A 21,770-nucleotide genomic window follows, 5' to 3' on the forward strand; every position below is an offset into this window, starting at 1 on the left:
CAAGAGAGAGGGCATGCACATACCTCTTGCTTGTGGGCTTTCCAGAGGCATCTGGTGGGCCACTATGTGAAACAGGATACTGGACCTGATAGACCTTGGGCCTGATCCAGCAGGGCTGTTCTTATGTTAATAGTTTATTCTTGAAGATGAATAGATCCAGGGGTGGCCCTTCCATGAGGCGAAGTGAGGCAGTCACCTTAGGCAGCAGATTATTGGGGCGGAAGTGAGGCAACAAGATGCTCTCTGCCCCTCACTTTTAATGAAAGAGAAATATGGGCGGGGGGAGGGTGTGCACAAGGGGGGGAGTGACATTTGGCACTCTGCCTCAAACAAAGAGAGACCTTGAGCTGCCGCTGAATAGATCTATGTTCTGCAACTGAATTATTCATTCATTCATTATTACAGAGGAGGTGCTTCCCAGCTGTAGGGGCTGCTGGGCGGCATGTTGCGGCTCCGAACAGCATTCAGGTGCCGCAGCGGCGGAGGTGAGCACCGAATTAATTTACTCTTAAAGGTGCCTCCCGCCGCCCCCACCGGAGGCACGTTTAATGGCCGCCACTGCTCTGAAGAGAAGAGTGACTGGAAGGTGAACATGGCCGAGTTGGAACAGAATGAAAAAAGTCAAGTTCATTAGCTCTGCGTTCATTTTCATGGCACAAGACTGCAGGGATTAACATGAAAGATTTCAGGTCTAAAATAAGAAACCGATCTTATCAACAAGAATTATATACAGTGAAATAAAGGAAAGTACAATATTAGAAGATAACATCCCCGCATTACATTTCCCAATACTTTGGGGTCTTGTTTCTTGTAGCCCAGAGATGACAAGATGGCTACAATCCTGAGATTTTTTACTTTCAAGCTGTTGCATTTGCTTAAGTGGCTTTACTTTGAAGCATGTAACTTTCAGCGCTGGAGCTGCCTAACCACTGTGATGCAGAAGTAGCCACCTACAAAACTGGGCTAATTTAGAAGCAATTTTGATCATTTAATATTCAGAGCTTCTGAGGAATTACCAAGTCTTTCAGTCTGGGCATTACACAAGCCTAAACAATATATCTGCATGGTACTTGAATGGGAATAAATAATATCATTATAGATAAAGGATAATTTCTGCTTTCAGTGTAGGAGTAGGAAATATTTCATAATCAGCAGTGGCCTTGTCTGCTGATGTGTATGAAAGGGGATTTATTTCAATACCAAGCACTTTAGAGGCACAGGATGTATCCTTCAGCATTATTTTTTATTAGCTAGACAGTAGAGATTTGAAATAAGTAAAAATGTTCTTTTTACCACAAATCCCTAAACTGGTTTCCCTTAACTCCCTTACTTGCTAACATGGTGAAGAGGCACCTTTAAAGTAGTGGTTCTCTTATACATACAAGGGGAGAGCAACTGTCCTTATTCGGTCCAGCATACTGTCTCTCCAGTGGCTGTTTGCTGGATTCTCCCCTCGTTGTCCCTTTTTAGACTGTGTAACCCTTTGGAACAGGGAGCCACATTTTCATTTTATTTGCTATGTAAACTGCTTTGTGGACCGTTGTTGTTGATGATGATGATGAAAAGCAGTATCTAAATCTCACCATCGCCATCAACAATAACATGAATGCTGCTGATATTACAATTCTCCGCAGCCCATAACAATGTGCTAGTTGTTTTTGTCTCCAAATCAAACGACATGCTTGTGTTCAGATGATCATGTCCAATGACTCCAGGCAGCCCTATTCTCAGAAGGGCTGTGCTGGCTGGGAACACGACTAAGGCTTGCGCTGGCAAAGCGGAATGATGCTGCCAGCCAAAACCATGGAACATTTCCCATTGTTTCCAGGGCTGCCACGATTTCATCTTCAGTCTACATCTTTCTGCTTTCCAATATGTATTTCCACATTAAGCAAACATAAACTTCATGTTTATTCCTTCAGTGATAGCAAGAATGAACTACAAGTCCTTTGTTGCTTAAGTCAGTTCTCATACTAGCTAATGGGCAGTGCTCAGTGGCCATGATCTTGTTTATTTATTATTTCTCTGTGTTAACTGCCCTGAGCCATTTTTGGAAGAGCGGTATAGAAATTGAATTAATAATAATAATGGTGACGATGGTGATGATGATGACGATGGTGATGTATTTAGTGAACAAACACTCGCAGAATTCCTAATTGACCATGCTCACTCACATCTCAATCACATCACAAGGGAAAGTGGGTTAAAGTAAATGGGAAATGAGGACTTTCTGGTATGTATGATGTTCCTTAGGGTCAAAAGAAAAACAAAGAATGAAGAGAACTGGCCTCCTGCTGCTGACTAGAACAGTCTCACATAGGAAGGGGCAATCACAGCAAACATAAAGCTGTTATCTCCCCCACCCCACCCCACCCCACCTCCACCAACACCTTCTGGTCTGGGAGGATGTGTTAATACCACTTCTTACCAAATGCTCCTGTATCTTTAGCAAATCCTACTTCACACTTTTGAGAACTGTGGCCCATATGGCCAGCTGATATAAACACTGAAATTTAAGCATGCATTAATTTTGATCTTGTCTGGATAGTGAAATTAGCTGAGGAAATCAGGGTGGGGGAGTAATGAGGATTTCCAGAAACACAAGGCAGTGGTATGATTTATCAAGTACATGAAGGCACTTGACCAGATATTTTATTCTCCTGAAGAACATCATAGGAATTGAGACTGCAGTCACTTGAAACCTGTAATAAACTTGTCTGGTTAAATGTTTCTAACTCATCATGATGGTATGTGAAAGTACCTGAGCGTTATACAGCAGAGCTAGCTTTGAGACTTATTAGGGAGAAGAAAAGGAGCGGGTTGGTACTGGCAGCTGCTGGTTGATGGACCATTCCTCCTCTGAGGAAATGACCTAGTGAGGGGGATTAGTACAGCTAATCTGCTGTACTGCTAAGGATGAGTCTGAAGCGGAGACAGTCAATCAGTCAATCAATCAAGCTGATATTAACTGTTCAACCTAAAGGCTTCTTATTTTAAATTGTATTTATGCATGTATTAAAGAAATTTGATTAAAAATTAAAGAAATCTTTGTCGATTAATTACATGGAAAGAAATATATTAATTGAATCTGCATACATTCACATATGAATTGAAGCAATGGTCCTGAAGTTTAAAAATGTATTTGCTTTTATATGATAGACACACGTGCCACAACTTCTTATATGAAGTATTCTCTCCTATGTGAGAAAGAAGGGTGAATGCCTTTCTAACATGCCAACTCTACCTGTGGTGTTTGTAAGTTCTTGTACTAAAAATGTTGTTACTTAAAAAAAAATCTTCAACCTGATTAATCAGAGTCACAAGGTTTATCACATGGTGGGCGGGGCTAGTGGATGGTATCATTTGAACTGGTCTGTCAATGTAGCCAAGTTTTGTTGTACCATTTGCAAATTTTGTAATGTTTTTATTGCTCTCAACTGAATACTGTAAAATTTTAATTTTGATCTTGCTGGTCTGTGACCGTAATAAAATTCTGAACTGCTGGTCTGTTGAGCAGTTCAGATGATACCATCTGACAGTGGATAGTGGTTTGCGCTGTGTTTGATGAGAGCCTATTGCATTCTAAACTATAGCCCACTCTTTAGATGTTACCCAAGTCTCTCGCTCAGAGTCATATTTTTAATCAGAGTGTATTTGGAATATTTCCACTGTTTCCAGAGGCATTTACTTCCAAATATATATAGGATTGTAGTCTAAATCTTGCAGCTGTGAATAGCACTGAGTAAAATAGAGAGCTGAAGAGGTTGTCAGTGTTTATGAATGCAGAAAGGTTTCAGGCCATTGTTACACATACATTGTCATGGTGGAGTTTGTGTTTCCCTAATTTGTGCTTTTTGTAATTCAATATTTTGTATTTAATGTAATTTAACTTTATTATATGTTTGGTTTTTAAAAAATGAATTAAAATAGTTATGTGATAACATAGCTCTTGTGAATGCCCAGTTATATGTTGAGCACATAGTCAAAGCTCACTCACTAATTTTTCAGTCTCTGATAATAGATTTTTTTCCCATAGGAAGATGTGTTTAAACAAGACTGTATTAAAAATGTGTGTACATGTGCAATTAAAGCTGTGTGGAATGTATGTCTATAACCAATATGCCATATTTTCCTTCTCTACCTATAAGAGCATAAGAACAACCCTGCTGGATCAGACATAAGGCCCATCCAGTCCAGCATTCTGTTTCACACAGTGGCCTACCATATGCCTCTGAGAAGCCCACAGGCAAGAGGTGAGGGCATGCACTCTCTCTTCCTGATGCTCCCCTGCAACTAATATTCATAGGCATCTTGCCTCTGAGGCTGGAGGTGGCCTACAGCCATCAGACTAATAGCCATTGAGAGATCTGCCCTCCATTAATTTGTCTAAGCCTCTTTTAAAGCCATCCAGGCTAATAGCCATCACCATAACCAATGGCATAGAATTTTATAGGTTAATTATGCATTGTGTGGAAAAGTTCAACCTTTCGTTGGTCCTAAAATTCCCAGCCTTCAGTGCTGTTCCCTGGTTCTAGCGTTTTGAGAGAGGTAGAAAAAAATTCTCTCTGTCCACTCTCTCTACTCCAAGCATAATTTTATACACCAGTATCATGTCTCCCTGTTGTCAACTTTTTTCCAAACTAAAATACTCCAGATGCTGTAGCCTTGTCTCATAAGGAAAATGCTCTGGGCCCCTGATAATCTTGGTTGCCCTCTTCTGCACCTTTTCCAGTTCTATAATGTCCTCCTTAAGATACATTGACCAGAACTGCAAACAGTACTCCAAATGTGGCCGCACCATAGATTTGTATAAGGGCATTATAATATTAGCATTTTTATTTTCAATCCCCTTCCTAATGATCTCTAGCACGGAATTTGTCTTTTTCACAGCTGCCATGCACTGAGTCAACACTTTTAACAAGCTGTCCACCATGACCCCAAGATCTCTCTCTTGTTCAGTCATGACAGCTCAGATCCCATCAGTGTATATGTGAAGCTGGGTTTTTTTGACCGAGTATGCATCACTTTACACTTGCTTTCATTGAACTGCATTTGCCATTTTGCCACCTACTCCCCCAATTAGGAGATATCCTTTTGGAGCTCCTCTCCTCACAGTCTCTTTTGGATTTGACTACCAAAAGTGTCATCTGCCAATTTGGCCACTTTTCTGGTTACCCCAACTTCTAGTTCATTTATGAACAAGTTAAAGAGCACTGGTCCCTGTACAGATCCTTGGGGGACCCTACTTCTTACTTTCCTTCATTGTGAAAACTGTCCATTTATTCCTACCCTAAGTTTCCTGTCCTTCAACTAGTCACCAATCCATACATGAACTTGTCCCCTTATCTCATGGCTGCTAAGTTTACTCAAGAGCCTTTGGTGGGGAACTTTGTCAAAAGCTTTTTGGAAGTCCAAGCATACTATGCCAACTGGATCATCTTTATCCACATGCCTGTTGACTCTCTCAAGGAACTCCAAAAGGTAGTGAGGCAAGACATGCTCTTGTAGAAGCCATGTTGTGAAGATCTCCGTGAAGACCTCTGAAGACCTCTGTGCCAGGTCTTCAGCAAGACCTGGCACAGAGGTTAAGCTAACCAGCCTGAAATTTCCTGGATGCCCCTTGGACCCCTTTTTGGAGTTTCATTAGCTACTTTTCAGTCCTCTGGTACAGAGCCTGATTCAGGGGTGTAGCTATAATTGAGCTTATGGGTCCCACAGCTCCTGAGGATCCAACAGCTCCACCCCTCCCTATTTTCTTCATTATCTCCCTCACCCTGAGGGGCTGCTGGGGAAAGGGGCAAACACAGGGCCCCTCTCTCCTAGCTAAGCCCCTGGCCTGACTGTAGGGACAAGTTACATATTTTTGCTAGGAAATCAAAAATTCCACATTTAAGTTCCTTTAGAACTCTTGGATGGATGCCATCTGGCCCTGGTGATTTGTTAATTTAGTTTCTCAAAACGGTTTAGAACATCCTCTCTCATCACCTTAAATCATCCCAGTTCTTCAGCCTGCAAGCCTGAGAAGCTCAGTTCTGGAGTGAGTAGATGGTCAGTATCTTCCACAGTGAAGACAGATGCAAAGAACTCATTCAGCTTTTCTGCAATCTCCTTATCCTCCTTAATAATCCCCTTTTGCACCCTCATCATCAAAGGGTCCAACCTCCTCCCTGTCAGATTTTCTGCTTCTGATATATTTAAAGAACTACTGGTTATTCCCCTTGACACTTCTAGCTGTATGCTCCTCAAACGCTCTCTTTGCATCCCTTATTGTCTCCTTGAATTTCTTTTGCCAGAGTTTATGTTTCTTTCTGTTCTCCTCATTTGGGCAGGACTTCCATTTTCTGAAGGAAGTCTGCTTCCCTTTTATAGCTTCCCTAACTCTACTTGTTAGACATGCTGGCATCCTCCTGAGCTTGGGGGTACCTTTCCTCCTTCTCAGTATACATTCCAAATGAGCTTCTATTGTTGTGGTTTTGAATAAGTTCTATGCTTTTTGGAGTGATTTGACCCTCATGACATTTCCTTTCTGCTTCCTTTTTACCAATCCCCTCATTTTTGAGAAGTTTCCTCTTCTGAAGTCCAATGCGTAGGACTTTATTGGCAGTGCTCCACTCACATATAAGCTCAATTGGATCACAATGAGGCAGTTGGATCACAATGAGGCACAACGATTAGTGGGAGCTGCCTGGAGAGGGTTAGTGGAGAGAGCGGGCTTAGACGACCCAGCAATCTGCTCCAGGTGGCTGAGCAGGCTGCCTACACAACTGCCAGCTCCATTACGGAGCCGGCAGGGGCTGGGGGGATCAGGGGCCGTGCGGCCCCCGGAAGCTCCAGCATGCCCTGCGCGAGCACGCAGGGCATGCTGGAGAGACCCCCAAGCTGGGAGGCTGCTTTTAAGCCTCCCAGTCGGGGGACTACTTTTGAGTTGCCATGGCACGGAACCATGGCAACTCACAATCGGAAAGCCTGTGTTAGCGGAGTGCTTGCTCCACTAACCTGGCCTTAAGGGAGGGTTTAAGCGGCCCAGTCCAGTGTTTCTCACAATGGGAGAAAATTGGGCTAGCTTCCACTAGCCTGATTTTCTTGCATCGTGTGAATCGCCTCACTATGGTCATTATTCCCATTATTCTAGAATTCTGACATCTCACACCAGGTCCTGAGCACCACTCCTGATTAAGTCCAAGGCCTCCTTCTTGGACTTAAGAAGTGATTCTACAACCAACTATTCTAAGGCACAGTCATTTAGCATGTCTAGAAATTTGGCTTCTCTGTCAATACTTGAATGTGAATTTGCCCCATCTATGTGAAGGTAATTGAGGTCACCCATTATTACAACTCTGTCTCTCTTTGACGCCTCTCTGATTTGCTTCTCCAACTCTAGGTCACTCTCAGTGTTTTGATCTGGAGGGTGATAGCACATCCCTAATAAAACATTTCCTTTCTGTTCTCATATTGTCAGCCAAAATGATTATGTGGAGGACTCCTAGGTTTTCTAGCTTGTTGAATTCTATCCCTTCTTTAATATACAGTGCTACTCTATCCCCAATCCTCCCCTCCCTGTCCTTTCTGTAGAGTTTGTACCCAATAATAATAGTCTCTCACAGTTTCTCACCATTCCACAAGGTTTCCATTATGGCCACTATATATATATATTCATTAGCAACCAGGCACTCCAGTTTGCCCATCTTGGCTCGGAGGCTTCTGGCCTTGGTATATAAACACCTATATGCCAAGTCTCTTACCTGGCATTGGCATGTGCTATCTCCTTTACTTTCACTTGACCTTTTTGACCAGCTGTCATGTGTTTCCATCTGTTCTATTCCTGGTTCTACTCTGTCCCCTTCTGGTTTATCTGAAACGTTTGCACCCTCGCACCTTAGGGGATTTTGCTTGCTGGACAAGATCCCAACCAGTTCCTGTCAGCAATCCCCCAGGTATCATTTTAAAAGCTGCTCTGTGACCTTTTTGATTTAAAGTGCCTGCAGTATGAACCAAGTAATCTTGGTTCAAGTGGAGCCTGTCCCTTTTACACAGGCTTTGTTTGCCACAAAATGTGTCCCAGTGCCTAACAAATCTAAATCACTCCTCCCGGCACCACTGCCTAATCCACATATTGAGACCCTTCAGCTCTGCCTGTTTCACTGGCCCTGCACATGGAACAAGTAGCACTTCAGAAAATGCTGCCCTGTGGGTCCTGGACTTCAATATGCTACCTAGTAGCCTAAATTTGGCTTCCAGGACCTCCCGACTGCATTTCCCAATATCATTGGTGCCAACATGCACCGTGACAGCTGACTCCTCCCCAGCACTGCCTAACAGCCTATCTAGACATCACATGATGTCCACAACCTTCTCACCAGGCAGGCAAGTCACTGTGTGGTCTACATGCAGGTCACAAGCCCATCTCTCTGTGCCCCTAACAATTAAATCACCCACTACTAGAAGGCCCCCAACTTCTGGAGGAGTATCCTCTGTGTGAGGGGATATGGACGCATCACCCAAGCAAGGGGTTCCCTTCTAAGGGAGCATGCCCCTCTTCCTCAGACTGATGTTCTCCTTCCCTGAGACCTTCATTCTCCATGACAGCATAGGAGCTGTCAGCCTGGGAATGGGATGCCTCTGTCACATCCCTGAGGGTCTCCTCCACATACCTTTTTGCCTCTCTGAGCTTCTCCAGGTCAACCACCTTGGCTTTGAGGGAATGTACTTGTTCCCAGAGGGCCAGGAGTTCTTTGCACCGAGCACATACCCATGACTTCTGCCCTCCAGGCAGATTGTCATACATGAAACATTCTGTGAAATACACAGGGAAGCACCCTCTCCCCTGCTGGCATTCTACTTTCATACCTGGTTTTATTGGCTATTTAGAATATATAGAGCTTGTTTACTTGAAAGCTAGGTCTTAGCTGCAGTTGTCAGCCAAGTAAGGGTTTTAAGTTCTGTCTTCCAAGAAAATTACAAAAGTGGGGTAGTGCACACTTTCTCCTCGTGCTGAGTGTCTCCTTTGTGATAAATGGGGACTGCTTCTGTGCCTCCCCATACACTTCCCTGCTAAATTCCATGCCGAACTCCTTCAATATCTGTTTGCAAGCTCCCATATGTGCAGAGTGGCCATCACCCCCTCTGCACTTGAAAGCTGTACTGTTTCTCATGTTCATTTAGGCCACTGCTCCTTTATTGTTTGTCAACAGAGACACCATATTCTAAGATGAAAAATTAAAGATCAGTGCCAGGGGAACAGAATAAGCATTATCTCCACATGAAATTGTTCCCAGATAATTACACTGAGGCTATATCGTTTGATCAGGGACTTACTCTGTATTAACCATTACTTCAGCATAATGGTTCATTTTGTCCTGAGCTTAAATGACCAGTCAGTCTATAAATGCAAACAAAACATAAGAATTGCTGGGTGGATCTTACCCAGTAGGCCATCATGCTCAGTATCTTGCCAGCCAGATGTCCCAGTTGACTTCACAGACAGAGCAAGCTGGTGATTTCCATAATCTGTCATTTGTCCCAAGGTGTGCATCTTAAAGGCAAATTTTACACTCATAGGTTTTGCATGTGCAGTCTGATACTCTACATTTTGGATTTCACATGGAGGAACTTTATGGGGACGGGGCCATAGCTCAGTGGTAGAGCATCTGCTTTGAATGCAGAAGGCCCCAGGTTCAATCCCTGACACTTCCAGGTAGTTCTGGGACGAACTCCTGCCCTAAACTCTGCAGAAGCTACTGCTAGTCAGTGCAGATAACACTGAGCTAGATGGACCAATGGTCTGACTTGGTATAAGGCAGCTTCCTATGTTCCTTTATATAACTTGTTCATACATCCTCTAAACAGAAAACTCAATAATGCTCTGGGCGGGTTGCTAGCTTGCCCACCAAACACGCTCCCCTCTCCCCGGTGCATTGCTCCACTCTGCATGATCAAAGAGGACAGAGTAGCCAAACCACCCTACTGACATGGTTTAATGCCTATTTAAACAAAGTGAGTAGGGATGGTTCAGAGGTTCCAGCCTACCTGATTAGATGGAGTAGAATGGCGTACTGGATGGGAAGGCCATGCACACTGTGCATAAGGACTACACTGGCAGCCTATATGTTTCCAAGCGAAATACAAAGTGCTATAAAGACCTTAATGGCTTGGGTCCAGGGTATTTAAGAGAGTGCCTCCTTATTCATGAACTCTCACCTGTAAAGATCATATGGGGAGGTCCAGTTATGGCTACCACCAGCTCATTTGGTGGCTACTTGGGACTGGGCCTTCTCTGTGGCTGCCCTGGGACCCTGGAACAAATTCCTGTTAAAATCTGAGTTTCTCCATCTCTGGCTGTTCTTTTTTTAAAAGTCTCTTAAGATGCACTTGTTTTCTCAGGCTTTTAATTAATTTTAATTGATTTTATATCATAAATGTTTTAATCATTTTACCCTGTTTTATATTGTATTTAAATTTATGTACACTGCCTAGGGATGCACATATCAGGTGATATGGAAATATGTTAGATAGATAGATAGATAGGGGACATGCTTAATCACATGGTGGGTGTGGCTGGCAGATGGAATGATCCAAACTGGCCTGTTGGACAGTGGATTGCATGGAGTGTTTAATGGGAGCTGTTTGACCCTACTGCATTCTATCTAAACTATAGCCCTCTTCAGACGTTACATGAATCTCTCACTCAGGCCTGAGTCTCTTGCCCATGGAAATGCCCACCATCACGCTTACAGCATTCACCTCTTCAGAAGAACACTGTAAGTGTGAGTGGGGCAGGAGGAGAAATGAAGAAGATGATTGATGTGTTGGTGGGATGAGACTTCTGATCCCACTTTGCATGATGTATACAGGTACAACGTCCTTTTCAGGTAATGTCTGTAGAGGGCTTATGTCTTTGAGAGTACGGCAGGCTCAGAATAAAGCAAACTGTTTTCTGATGACAAACAGTATAACTTCTGTTAGATAAGTCAAAGGTGAAGGGTCACATTAGTGAAGGGTCAGCTCAATTAGGATTGGACTTGGCAAACTGAACTCAGTTCTGAAGCAAATTGGGAGTTCATCGATGACTAAAATGGACATTTGATTTCCCCTCATGAATCACAAAAGGTGTACTGTTTCTCATGATTCTGTTTCTAATTCTTCCCCCTCAGCTGTTGACAGTGCTTAAGAACATTACATGGCATTATAGCAGATCGCATTATATAGATATAAAAGAAACTGTATCAGAAGAAAACTTCTTATTGTGGCATTATGTTCCCGACTGTGCCAAACGGTTGGAGATATGTGCACGAATTTCCCAGCTTTTTGGCTAAAAGGAGCTGCTGGGGTGTGATTTGTATTGGAGGCGGGCTGCCAATGGTGAGGATTGGGGAGGTTATCTGCGAGGCCACGGGGGTGGGGGAATGTCAGGGCAGTGGAGAGAGGATACCCAGGAGAAAGAAACATGGCACACTTTCCACATTGCTCCCAGGATGCGAGGATCCAGTGGGACAGTGTGTGTAGGACCTTCAGTGCAGATGATCCTCTTCAGAGCATGCAGAAATTATGGCCCCCCCACCTGAGATGGCCCCACCCCTGAGACCCCTCTCCAACTTGTATCCCATATTGTGCCCCAGAATGTTGGCAACCTTAATTGGGATTGTAATGGAGGTGTGGGGGAGGGGAGAGGAAGGTTCAACCCTTTCTTTCCATGCCAATTCCCCAATGTAAATTGCCCCCCCCAGAGCCATTATTAGCCACAGAGGGGTAAATATACAGGTGTGAAAGGCATCATCTCATACTGCGCAGGAGGAGGCAATAGTAAACCCCTCCTGTATTCTACCAAAGACAACCACAGCGCTCTGTGGTTGCCAGGAGTCAACACCGACTTGATGGCACACTTTACCTTTACCACGAACATAATCCATATTGTGACCCCTGGAGCTGCTATGTATATGTGAAATCACATCCCTCGCAAAAGATTTTGGGAGATTTATTCATGTATCTTAACAGCATGTGCAGTTTGATCCTCAGAAACACCTTTTTTGGTGATATTTTTGGTCCAAGTTGAAAAGTTTACCATGTATCATACTACTTGATGCATTCTCCTGTTCTTAAGGGGGAGAGTGGGAACTGTATCTCTCTCTTTTTAATTGCACATTGATCAAGCCCCCCTAGCTGAACCCAACACAGGGGCGTAACGAGGCTGGAGTGGGCCCAGAGACAAAATTTAAAAATGGGCCCCTCGCTGATACACACACACTCACTTCACATGTGACTTGCCTCGAGGCGTGGGGGCCCCCAGGCAGCTGCCTCCCCTCACCAAATGGTAGTTACGCCCCTGACCCAACAGTTAAGAACTTGCTTAGGATATGTGGATTTCTGCTTGAAATGCCGTTGATTTCTGAATGTGTAACATGAGTACAAGTCTGCAGTGTGAGTGTTGAAGGTGTAGGTGTATGATATGCTAGGATAAATTACTTGGCTTATTCTAATGTATAAAGAGCAATTCCTCTGGTGAATCATAGGAGCTGGAGACAGAGCAAACAACAGCCCATGCTCCCCTTCCGACTTAAGACGCTGCATTTTTAAAAACTCCTGTTCCCAACCTTCTTCATTTGGCATACTTCTGGCATCAATGTGCTGAATAAGGTGTGACTTTTTGGTGCAAGGGGTAAAAGAGTTGCCAGAGGAGATGCATCACCCTCTAATTAAAGCACATTTACTATGCTGGAATATATCCCCCCCCCCCCGCAGGCAAGCTTAATTTTTTCATGTTGAGATTATGATAAACCTAGAGCAATGTTCTTCCTTAATTTGGCAAGAGATGCTTTGCAAAAGACAAACGCCTGCTTTTGCCCAGGGAAAAATGTAAATTCATTGATTAAGCAAAAACGTCTCAAGCCTGCCAGTTTTGAATTTACATTCCATATTTTTAAATGCTGAAAATATCGGTGTAGTTATATTCAGGTGGGCTGTAAGTGGTCGTGTTGTTAAGAAGTGATAGTGATTCGGTACAAATGTCTCAGGACTAGGGTTGTGAACCTCTTGTGTCTTTAACGGCAGCTCAATCTGTAAACATTTTCAGGCCTTAATGCTTATCTTTGTGCTGTGAAAGGTACATCTGCTAATTTCTGCATATCAAGCCGGGGTTAGAGTTTCAAAAACAGGCTAGAGGGTGTGTGTGTGTGTGTGTGTGTGTGTGTGTTTGGGGGGTGTTATTGTCAACCCAACAGCAGGGCTCAGTTCTAGGACAGTTTTCAGTGGCAGAACTGAGGCCTGGAATATTTATGTCTTTGAATTGTTTTAACCTTCTAAACCACCCCACCCTTCTTATTCCTGTTTTTAGTCACTGACACTGTCAACAGTGATGCACTCCAGGTCAGTTCCGCTGTGGCTTAAAGTTGTGGAAGCACAGTTGCATAACAAGATGCCCATTGGAAATAATAATCTCATTGTAAGTGGTGCAGTGGTGAAATGCTTGACTAACTAGCAGAAGGTTGTGGGTTCCAAAACCTGCTGGTACTATATCGGGCAGCAGCGATATAGGAAGATGCTGAAAGGCATCATCTCACTGCGCTAGAGGAGGCAATGGTAAACCCCTCCTGTATTCTACCAAAGAAAACCACGGGGCTCTGGGGCTCGAGGAGTAGAAATCGACTTGACACAGCACACTTTATCTTTACCACTGCATTTGCGCAACTTTACACCACAGTGGAGCTGCCCTTGTGCGCAACAGCATCAATGACGTTTACACTGACACAGTAGCATGGGTAGTGCTCCTACCGCCCATGTTGCCTTGCATAGTATGTTGGTGACTTTCCTGCCCAGATCTCAAAGTTCCTATACTGTAGGTAATACAGATATGTATGTTTTAGGCCCAGGACTGCATACAATACGCTGGTCATAACTCTGCACATGCAGGCTGATAGAAAAATGCCTCCAAACATGTGCAGAGTGCCCTGCTCTTGCTACTGAATTAAACAGCTGATTGATAGTCAAATTAAAGAGAGAGGGCTGGGGTTCCGGGGGCAAACCAGTCTTTAGGGTCTTGAATTTCAAAAAACAAAAAGAAGTGCTTGGAAGTTACGCACTCTGACTTTGAAGACCTGCTCCATAATTCCTGATCTGAAGGGAGTGAGTGACGGGGGAAAGAATTCTGTGCATTCTCAAATCACTCTTATTTCTTCACATATCCCAGAGTGGAACCCTGGCACTTAAAAGAGGGTGTAGTGAGCGCCAGTGAGCTCCTGTTTCCATGACTGAACACTGGCTTCCCAGCCTATTGGTTCCCCTTTTGACAATAAACTTATAAGAAAATTGTTGCTAGGACCATGTCTGTGGAGAGGAATGAAACATATGCAAGCTGCAGCATGAGACATTTTTACTCTGTTTCCAATATTCTCAATATGAAAATTTTTCCAGCTTTGCAAACAACGATTTAATTTATTTAATTAATTTATTTATTCACATTTATATCCCGCTCTTCCTCCAAGGAGCCCAGAGTGGTGTACTGCATACTTAAGTTTCTCCTCACAACAACCCTGTGAAGTAGGCTAGGCTGAGAGAGAAGTGACTGGCCCAGAGTCACCCAGAAAGTATCATGGCTGGATGGGGAAATGAACTTGGGTCTCCCGGTCCTAGTCCAGCACTCTAACCACTACAATATGCTGGCTATTTTAGGGCTGGTTGTCCATCCTTTGCACCACCTGGTCAAGCTAGTCCCTTCATCCATTCTATCAGTGTTATTTATTCACGATATCTGTCTACTCCTGGCAGTGGGGATAAAGCCATGCATAGAATCACCATCCCTCTGCAATACAGGGATCTCTAATAGAAGCTGCTTGTGCCTGGGTCCTTGCCTCTACCTTTAAAGCTAGAAAGGAGAACGTGGAAAACTCCACATTACAAAACCTTGTGTTAAATGCTATATAGAGCAGGTTCAGACGTAATCCAGAACCCTAGGTTTACACACGCTTCTCAGCCCGGGAGTGCATGCTTCCTGCTCCCATCCCAGAAACTAACTGCAACCATCGTGAGTTCGGACATTACAACCAATCTCGGCATATCCTAACCTGCAAAGGAAGCAGGCACTTGAGCGAGGATGGGAGGGGGGAGTGTGCGCTCCTGGGGGTTGAGGGAAGTCGTGCAAACCTCAGATTCTGCGTTAAGTCTGAAACTGTCCATAGATTGTGGGCAAGGCAATCTCCCCCCGCTCTAACTTTAAAGACACTGTTGTTTTTTTAAAGTTCTATAGTGACTTGTGTAAATGGCCATATATCCCTGTTTTAGTGGCGATTTCCCAGGCTGCCTAGAGACAATTTTTTAACTTCACAGGTGAGTATGCAAATGGCTAATTACAATTACATATTTCAGATAAACAAATAGAAAAACACGGTTACAGATTGAAATGAAGGTTTCAGAAACTGCAGTTTACTGCATGCAAATTTGCAACCCCTTGTCTTTTTAATGCAACTATCTTGAAAGAAAATGCTAAATCTTTCTGAGCAGGATCCACACTACTATTGCAGTAGCATTAATCTGTTTTGTTAGTGTAAGGATGTTGCTCAGGGGTTCTGTCTGGAAAAAAAGTCACTTATGTTTCCAGGCTAGTTTTTGCACCAGTGGAAGACATTGCCCAACCTCTAGCACAACATGGGGCACTAGCGAATTGTTGTAAAACACCTTTCATTGGTTTTCCACCAATGTTCAACACTGCAGAGTAGTGCAAACTACTTAAAGGCAGGTATGTCTTTTCTCACATTATGCAAGCACAGCACTACTCTGGATCCTGCTCTCTGTGCTTACTTTCTAGGGACAACGAATAGTACAGTAAATATAGGTTTAGGAGCTATATCATAATTGTTCACTACAAGAGATTCTTGAAATATCCATGTGTTCCATGTACAGAGTGCTGGGCTTGGATGTCACTTTCTTTCAAACATAGTTCCCCATCTGTAAAATGGAAACAACATTTGTGGTGTTGTGATAGCAAATTAATTAGGGAAGTGTCTGTTGTCTTTTCATTCATTTTTAAGCCCCTCACCCTATTTCCAGTGTTCAGTGTCAGTCATTTAAGTGGAAAGCCTACCCTGGTTAGAATGTACATTTGTCTTAAAAATTACGCTCTTCCACTTTCTATCCCCTACTAACATCACATCAGAAACATTGCAAGAGAGACTCAAGGGTGTCTTTGGTGTCATGTGTGAAAAAGCCTTTGGGGCATGACAACAGGGGTGCTTTCTGTGGAGCTAGTTCATTGCTTCCCTGCAAAACTGGAAGTGGCACCTGAGAAAAAGAAAACATGAGACAGATACAGGGCTTGAAGTGCTGACCTTGCTCCATACGATTAATGTCTTACATTAGACAGGCAGACATTAGCGCACAGTGTGCATGGGTTGCTTTGGGGAGTCAGGTGTGCTAAATGAGCACACACATGACCTGTCAACCTCTCCATAGGGACATTCCTTTTGTGACTGGGTGGGCTGTACATTGAAATAATTTATGACATGCCACTCATAATCAGAAATGAAGGGAAAAGCAAGATATCTGTGTAAATATAAGTAATTATATGGAAATTATAGGGGAAGGCTGAATGGCACATGAATGTCATTAGTTCAGAACTTGCCCCCAGGCACAGGATTTCCTCACTCGAACGTTTTAAAGTATCTCACATCATCCCGTTTATAATATACCTCAAGCAGAAACGACATGCCTGTTTTCCCTTTTGATTCCCCACTGCGACTTTAGTTTTTGGTTTCCCCCAATCTCCCTCGCTCTCCCTATTAATATTATTTATATATGTATGTATAGACAACACACACACACGTACACACATACATATTAAAAGGCAATGGCGTGTACATTTAAAGCAAGCCATCTCTTTGCCCAGGTGGCAGCCAATGCGGAAGGCAGAGAGACTTCTCCTTTAAACAGCTGACAATTTGGGAATGCATGCGATCTGTCTTCAGAATCCACTGGCTGCCGTCCCTGGGTGAAATATTCTTCCTTCCAAGAAGGCAGGTCCCTCGACGCAACCCTCCGGAACCGAGGGAGTCTCCTCCCTGCCAGTGTAAATGGAGCATGACATCTTCCGCGTGGGCCGCAAAGAGTTAAAGCAGACAGTTTCCAAGTGCAGTAGTGTCTCTCGCTCGCTCTTTCCTTGCCGCCGCCGCCGCCTCCCCACCCTATTCCTCTCCCTCCCCCCTTTCTAGTTTTGGCAGGGGATTAAAGTAGCTCCCCCCTGTGGCAGCAGTGACCCAGAAATGAGTTTGATTCACAGAGTCCTTCCTCCATAACAAGTAAAAACGTCAGTCGGAGTGAGAGAGTGTCTCTGTATATGTGTATGTGTGTGAGTGTGTGTGTGTGTGTGTGTGAAGAGAGCCACAATCTGCTCCCACTCTCCAGTGCTTGTCTGAACTCATGAGGCAGCACAGACCCCTTCGCGCAGAGAAACTCCAACCTCACTGGCAACCATCACAGCAGCAACAGCAGCAGCAGCAGCAGGTAACTGCCCTGGCAGCTCCTTACTCTCTCCACCCGTCGCCGCAGAATGAGCCGCCTGCACAGCCATATTTGATGTGTGTGTGCGTGCGTGTGTTTTTTGGTTGCTTAGCTTTGGAGTTCTCCAGAAGCAGCTAGAGATCAATTTAATGCCGAAGGTCGCTGCCTAGTGGAAATAATATAGTACGTCATTAATATGGCGCCAAAAGATTTGCTTCTTGATAGGGAGCAAAAGGGGGAGGCAGTTGAGTTGCAGCTTCACTATCCCATAAGCAACTTGTACATTGCTGGGGAGGAACGGGGTGGGGGCAAGGGGAGGAGAAAATCGACGATTATTTCGGAGCTTTTGAGAGCCGATCCGAATTGGGAGGGAGTTCAGGGCTGGCTGCATTTTATGTAGCCGCAGACTTTGCTTTTGGCAAACCAGGAGCTTTTTAAGGTGAACTAGATGAATGAACCCAGTTGTGGTTTTTTTGTTTCTTCCCAGGCTCGAGTCCTATTTTGTTGTGCATCCATAGACTTTTGCCATACTTTTGTTTGTCGGTAAGGGGGGGGGGTGCGGGCCAGCTACCCTAAAGTGCATCCATGCCGGATGATAGATCAGCCCTACTCGGAAAGTGAAAAGCATTGTAACAACTTGGGAGACAGATGGCAATGGCAGAGCGCAGGTCCTTTTTAGAGAGCTCTCTGGAAAGGGGGAGGGGTGGCCAGGAACCAGGATCCGTCGCCGTGTCACCCACATGTTCAAAATATCCATTGCATTAATTCAAGGGCAGAGACTGGGAAGCAGCGAGGCAGAAAGAAGAAAAACAGGGTTTATCAAATACATGCACCCATTCCCCTTAAAAATATTACAGATCAGATATGGGGGTGTTCATGTGTACAGTGGGTTGGGGGAATATTTCACAGGCTTGATCATGAACTTGATGCAGCAGGGGCATTGTGTAGCAGCGGACGGGTATTTTGGGGAGCTGGCAGGAGGGTGCCTCTGCCAGTTGGTTTCAATTTAAAACAAAACGGAGGGAAAAGAACCCCAGTCAGAGCGGACGTTCTCTCCTATCGGGGAGCAAGTTGCAGGACCCTGAAAGTGCACGTGTTAGGGAAGTGTGCGTGCATGGCTATCATGGAAACAAGGGGTGTGTGGTGTGTGTATTAGCGGCGGGGCTTGTTGTTCGACTGCTGTTCTGCTGGGTGGCAGCAGATTCTCTCAGTGCTCAACGCAGCTGCTGCTGGCGTGGATGATTAATGCGGGGAAAGGATGGAATGTGGAATGTTGCCCTGGGGTTCGAATCCCTTTAGAACGGCCTCATTTGCTACATGCGTTGGCTCCCCCTCCCCCGTAAGGAGGCGGGGCTTCCTCTTTGGGGCTGCGCGTTGAGGCTGGGAGCCGGGGCGGTTGGCAAGCAGGCAGGTGCACGGCGTCAGCAAAAGCCGCCCGAACTTCTCCATTCTTTCAGCGCCGTCTTACCCCTCCCCTGCCGGAGCGGGGGAGCGGCGGCGGCGGTTTAAATACATGCATGGTGGCAGTGCAGCAGAAAACACTCGCAGGTGGTGGGGTGCGAACTTTTCAAACACTCCTCAAACGAGGGGTCAGAATCTGCCCTCAATTTCCCTGTGTCTCAATAGGCACCGCAGAAATGCCAGTTGGCTCTGGGCGGAGAGGTAGGGCGGGACTCTTAGGCTTTTCTCTCAGAGGCGGTGCTGTTGCTGCTGGAGAGAGAGAGAGAGAGAGAGCTCAGGCTGCCGGGCAGGCACCTTAATCCCCTCGCTCCACGCCACCCAGCCAACAAGCTTTGTGGTGGCAGCTGCGAGGATTATGTAACAAATCATAGGAGGAACGTCATAAGGTGCATGTTGGAAGTAGCCGCTTCATATCCCGAATGTGCTAATTAGTGCTATTAAACAACGCAATGGAATAACACAGGACAATGAAAGGAGGGGGTGGTGCAAAGTATACGTGGTGCACGGGCGGAAGTCAGGATCGTTTCGGGGGACGTGAAGATCCGTTTTCCCCTCCGCATCAAGGCAAAGAAAATGGGTGTAGGTGCTGGTGTTTTCAAATAACCGCATCATTGCCACCTAACGGTCCATCCTCGGTACCCCCCCGCCCCCAAGCAGGAGAGGCGGGAGGAGAATGCAGCTGAGCCGATCATGCCCCTTGCAGAAATTAGACAAAGCCGGTGCTTTCCTGCTTGCCCATCTCCTTAGGTTTCGTCGGTTCCCATCTTCAGTCTTTGCAAGACGTTCAGAGCGTAATACCGCGTTCGTGGTCCCCGCTTGCCTTCCCACTCATGCACCCTTTGTGGTAGGGACTGGCATTGTGCTCTTTTTCCCCCGAGCGGGTGGGGGCCAGAGGGCGTTTGTTTGTTTGCAACCGCCTGCTGGATGGTTTCCTGTGACAAGAGGTGATACAGTTTCCAGAACTGTCGAAGAGTGGGAGGAGAGAGTGGGAGGGGAGGGCAAAGCAGCTCCTCCAAGTCTCGCTGGTGGTGGTGCTCCATCTCCTGAACCTCTCCTCCCTCCCCAGACGCTCCAACATGGAGATCAGGGGGAAGGGAAGCAGGCGGTGAGCGAGGGTTGCGTGGCCGCTTTCAGCAACGAGAGAGAGAGAGAGAGAGGTAGATTTGGGAGCGAGCGAGGGAGCTGCGCTGGGGGCACCAAGTTTGATTTGCAGCCGGGGCTGAGCGGATTGGTGTAGCTGGGAAGGGAGGGCGGAGCTGAAGGAGTCAGGCTGGAGGATGCGACGGGGAGGGCTGGTCAGTTTCAAATGGAAGCAAGCAGCGGCGGCGGCGGCGATGTGGGTTGGATTTGGCTGGTGCACGGGAAGGTGCCATCCTCGCCCCTCCCCACAAGGGTTAGTTCGCTAGTTGTGCTCGACCGGTGGTGGTGGGGTGCCTCTAGATCTCTCCCTTCCCCACCCCTGTCGTGGTAGTCTATGCAGCCTTTTGGATCTTGGAATAGGAACAGCTGCGTTTGCAGTCCCCTGGCGATTGGATTGCAAAGGCGGTCGACAAATGACTGCTTGCCTTGTGTGGATTGAGGAAACTGGTGGGCGGGTTCAGGAGACATGACGGTACCTTCTTGGCAGCTGTTCCCCTTCGCAGGCTCAGGAGCCGCCGAAGACGGAAACGGTTGAGGGAATCGCATGAAAATAACTGCGTTTAACATCCCTCGCGGGGTTATCTGATCATGAGGACAGGCGACTTGAAAACGCAGCTTGAAAGTTAACCCCCCAGATGAGCCCTTTTCTCTCGGTCTGAATCATTGCTAGAGGCGAATGAATGCTTGTTGAGGGAAATAAATCATGTGCACGAATATGCAATGTTTACCAAGTCAGCAATTCTTTCTTGGAGTCTTCATTTTCTGCTGGGAGCTCAAAGGGGTATTCACATACTGTTGACTCTGCTGACATGTGATGGGTTATGAATGCTAAGTTAACATCACTTAACAAAGATAAGATACTGCATGCATAGAGGATGCAACCCCCTCTTTAACAGTCTTACTGTGCTGAAAAGTAGGGTTTCCCCCAAGCCTCACAGTATATTTTTGGATACAGTAACGATCCTGTGGTGAAGATTGCATAGCCATTACTTATGATTAGGATGGTAACTTTTAGAGTGTGTTTAAATATTTTCCTCCTCTGCAGTATTGATGTTTTTGAATAAAAGGTATCTGACCCCTAAGAAGTATTTGGGGCCACCTAATCGTGCAGTGGGGAAATGACTTGCCTAGCGAGCAAGAGGTTGCTGGTTTGAATCCCCGCTGGTATGTTTCCCAGAATAAGGGAAACACCTATATCGGACAGCAGCAATACAGGAAGATGCTCAAAAGCATCATCTCACACTGCGTGGGAGGAGGCAATGGCAAAACCCTCCCGTATTCTACCAAAGACAACCACAGGGCTCTGTGGTCGCCAGAAGCTGACACCATCTTGAAGGCACACCTTTACCTTTAAGAAGTAATGGCTTCTCAGTTGGACTTCTTCATCAGTATTAAGGGATAACATCTTGACACATAAGCTTGATTCAAACATGTTGTATGTGTGTACAGATGTTTGTACACTCATACAAGTACTTGTGTGAATGACTGCTTGTGTTAATTATAAAAGTGAACTTTGGTGCAGGCCTCTCAAATGCATGGTACAGTTAGGAAGGGTACTGTTGGACCTGTGTTCGTTATAATGTGTGAATAACCTGTGTACAGGTCTGTACTGGTTGTACACTCATGTGATTGCTCGGCATAATTTCTAAATAGAGCTATAGTGATAAGTACATCTTTGAATAAAGACA

At 45.3% G+C, this 21,770-nt stretch overlaps 1 protein-coding gene across 7 annotated transcripts in view; it reads left to right on the forward strand.

The window, feature by feature from the left end:
• Positions 1 to 17,201: 17,201 nt before the first annotated feature.
• Positions 17,202 to 21,770, forward strand: part of JADE1 (jade family PHD finger 1) — a 100,911-nt gene continuing 96,342 nt past the window's right edge. Inside the window, exon 1 of one of the 7 annotated variants that reach the window (XM_053253309.1) lies at positions 17,202 to 17,484. Coding sequence is in view for 3 of the 7 variants with exons in the window: in XM_053253305.1 (XP_053109280.1) it covers positions 18,999 to 19,143 (145 nt within the window). In the remaining 4 variants the exon portion in view is untranslated. Of the gene's footprint in view, positions 17,485 to 18,977; positions 19,144 to 19,249; positions 19,522 to 19,581; positions 19,787 to 20,186; positions 20,336 to 20,552; positions 20,736 to 21,770 lie in introns of those variants that run through there. The other 6 variants (XM_053253305.1, XM_053253308.1, XM_053253307.1 and 3 more) reach the window with 6 other exon arrangements.

The sequence above is a fragment of the Hemicordylus capensis genome, chromosome 5 (genome assembly GCF_027244095.1).
Source record: "Hemicordylus capensis ecotype Gifberg chromosome 5, rHemCap1.1.pri, whole genome shotgun sequence".
NCBI classification, from domain to species: domain Eukaryota; kingdom Metazoa; phylum Chordata; class Lepidosauria; order Squamata; family Cordylidae; genus Hemicordylus; species Hemicordylus capensis.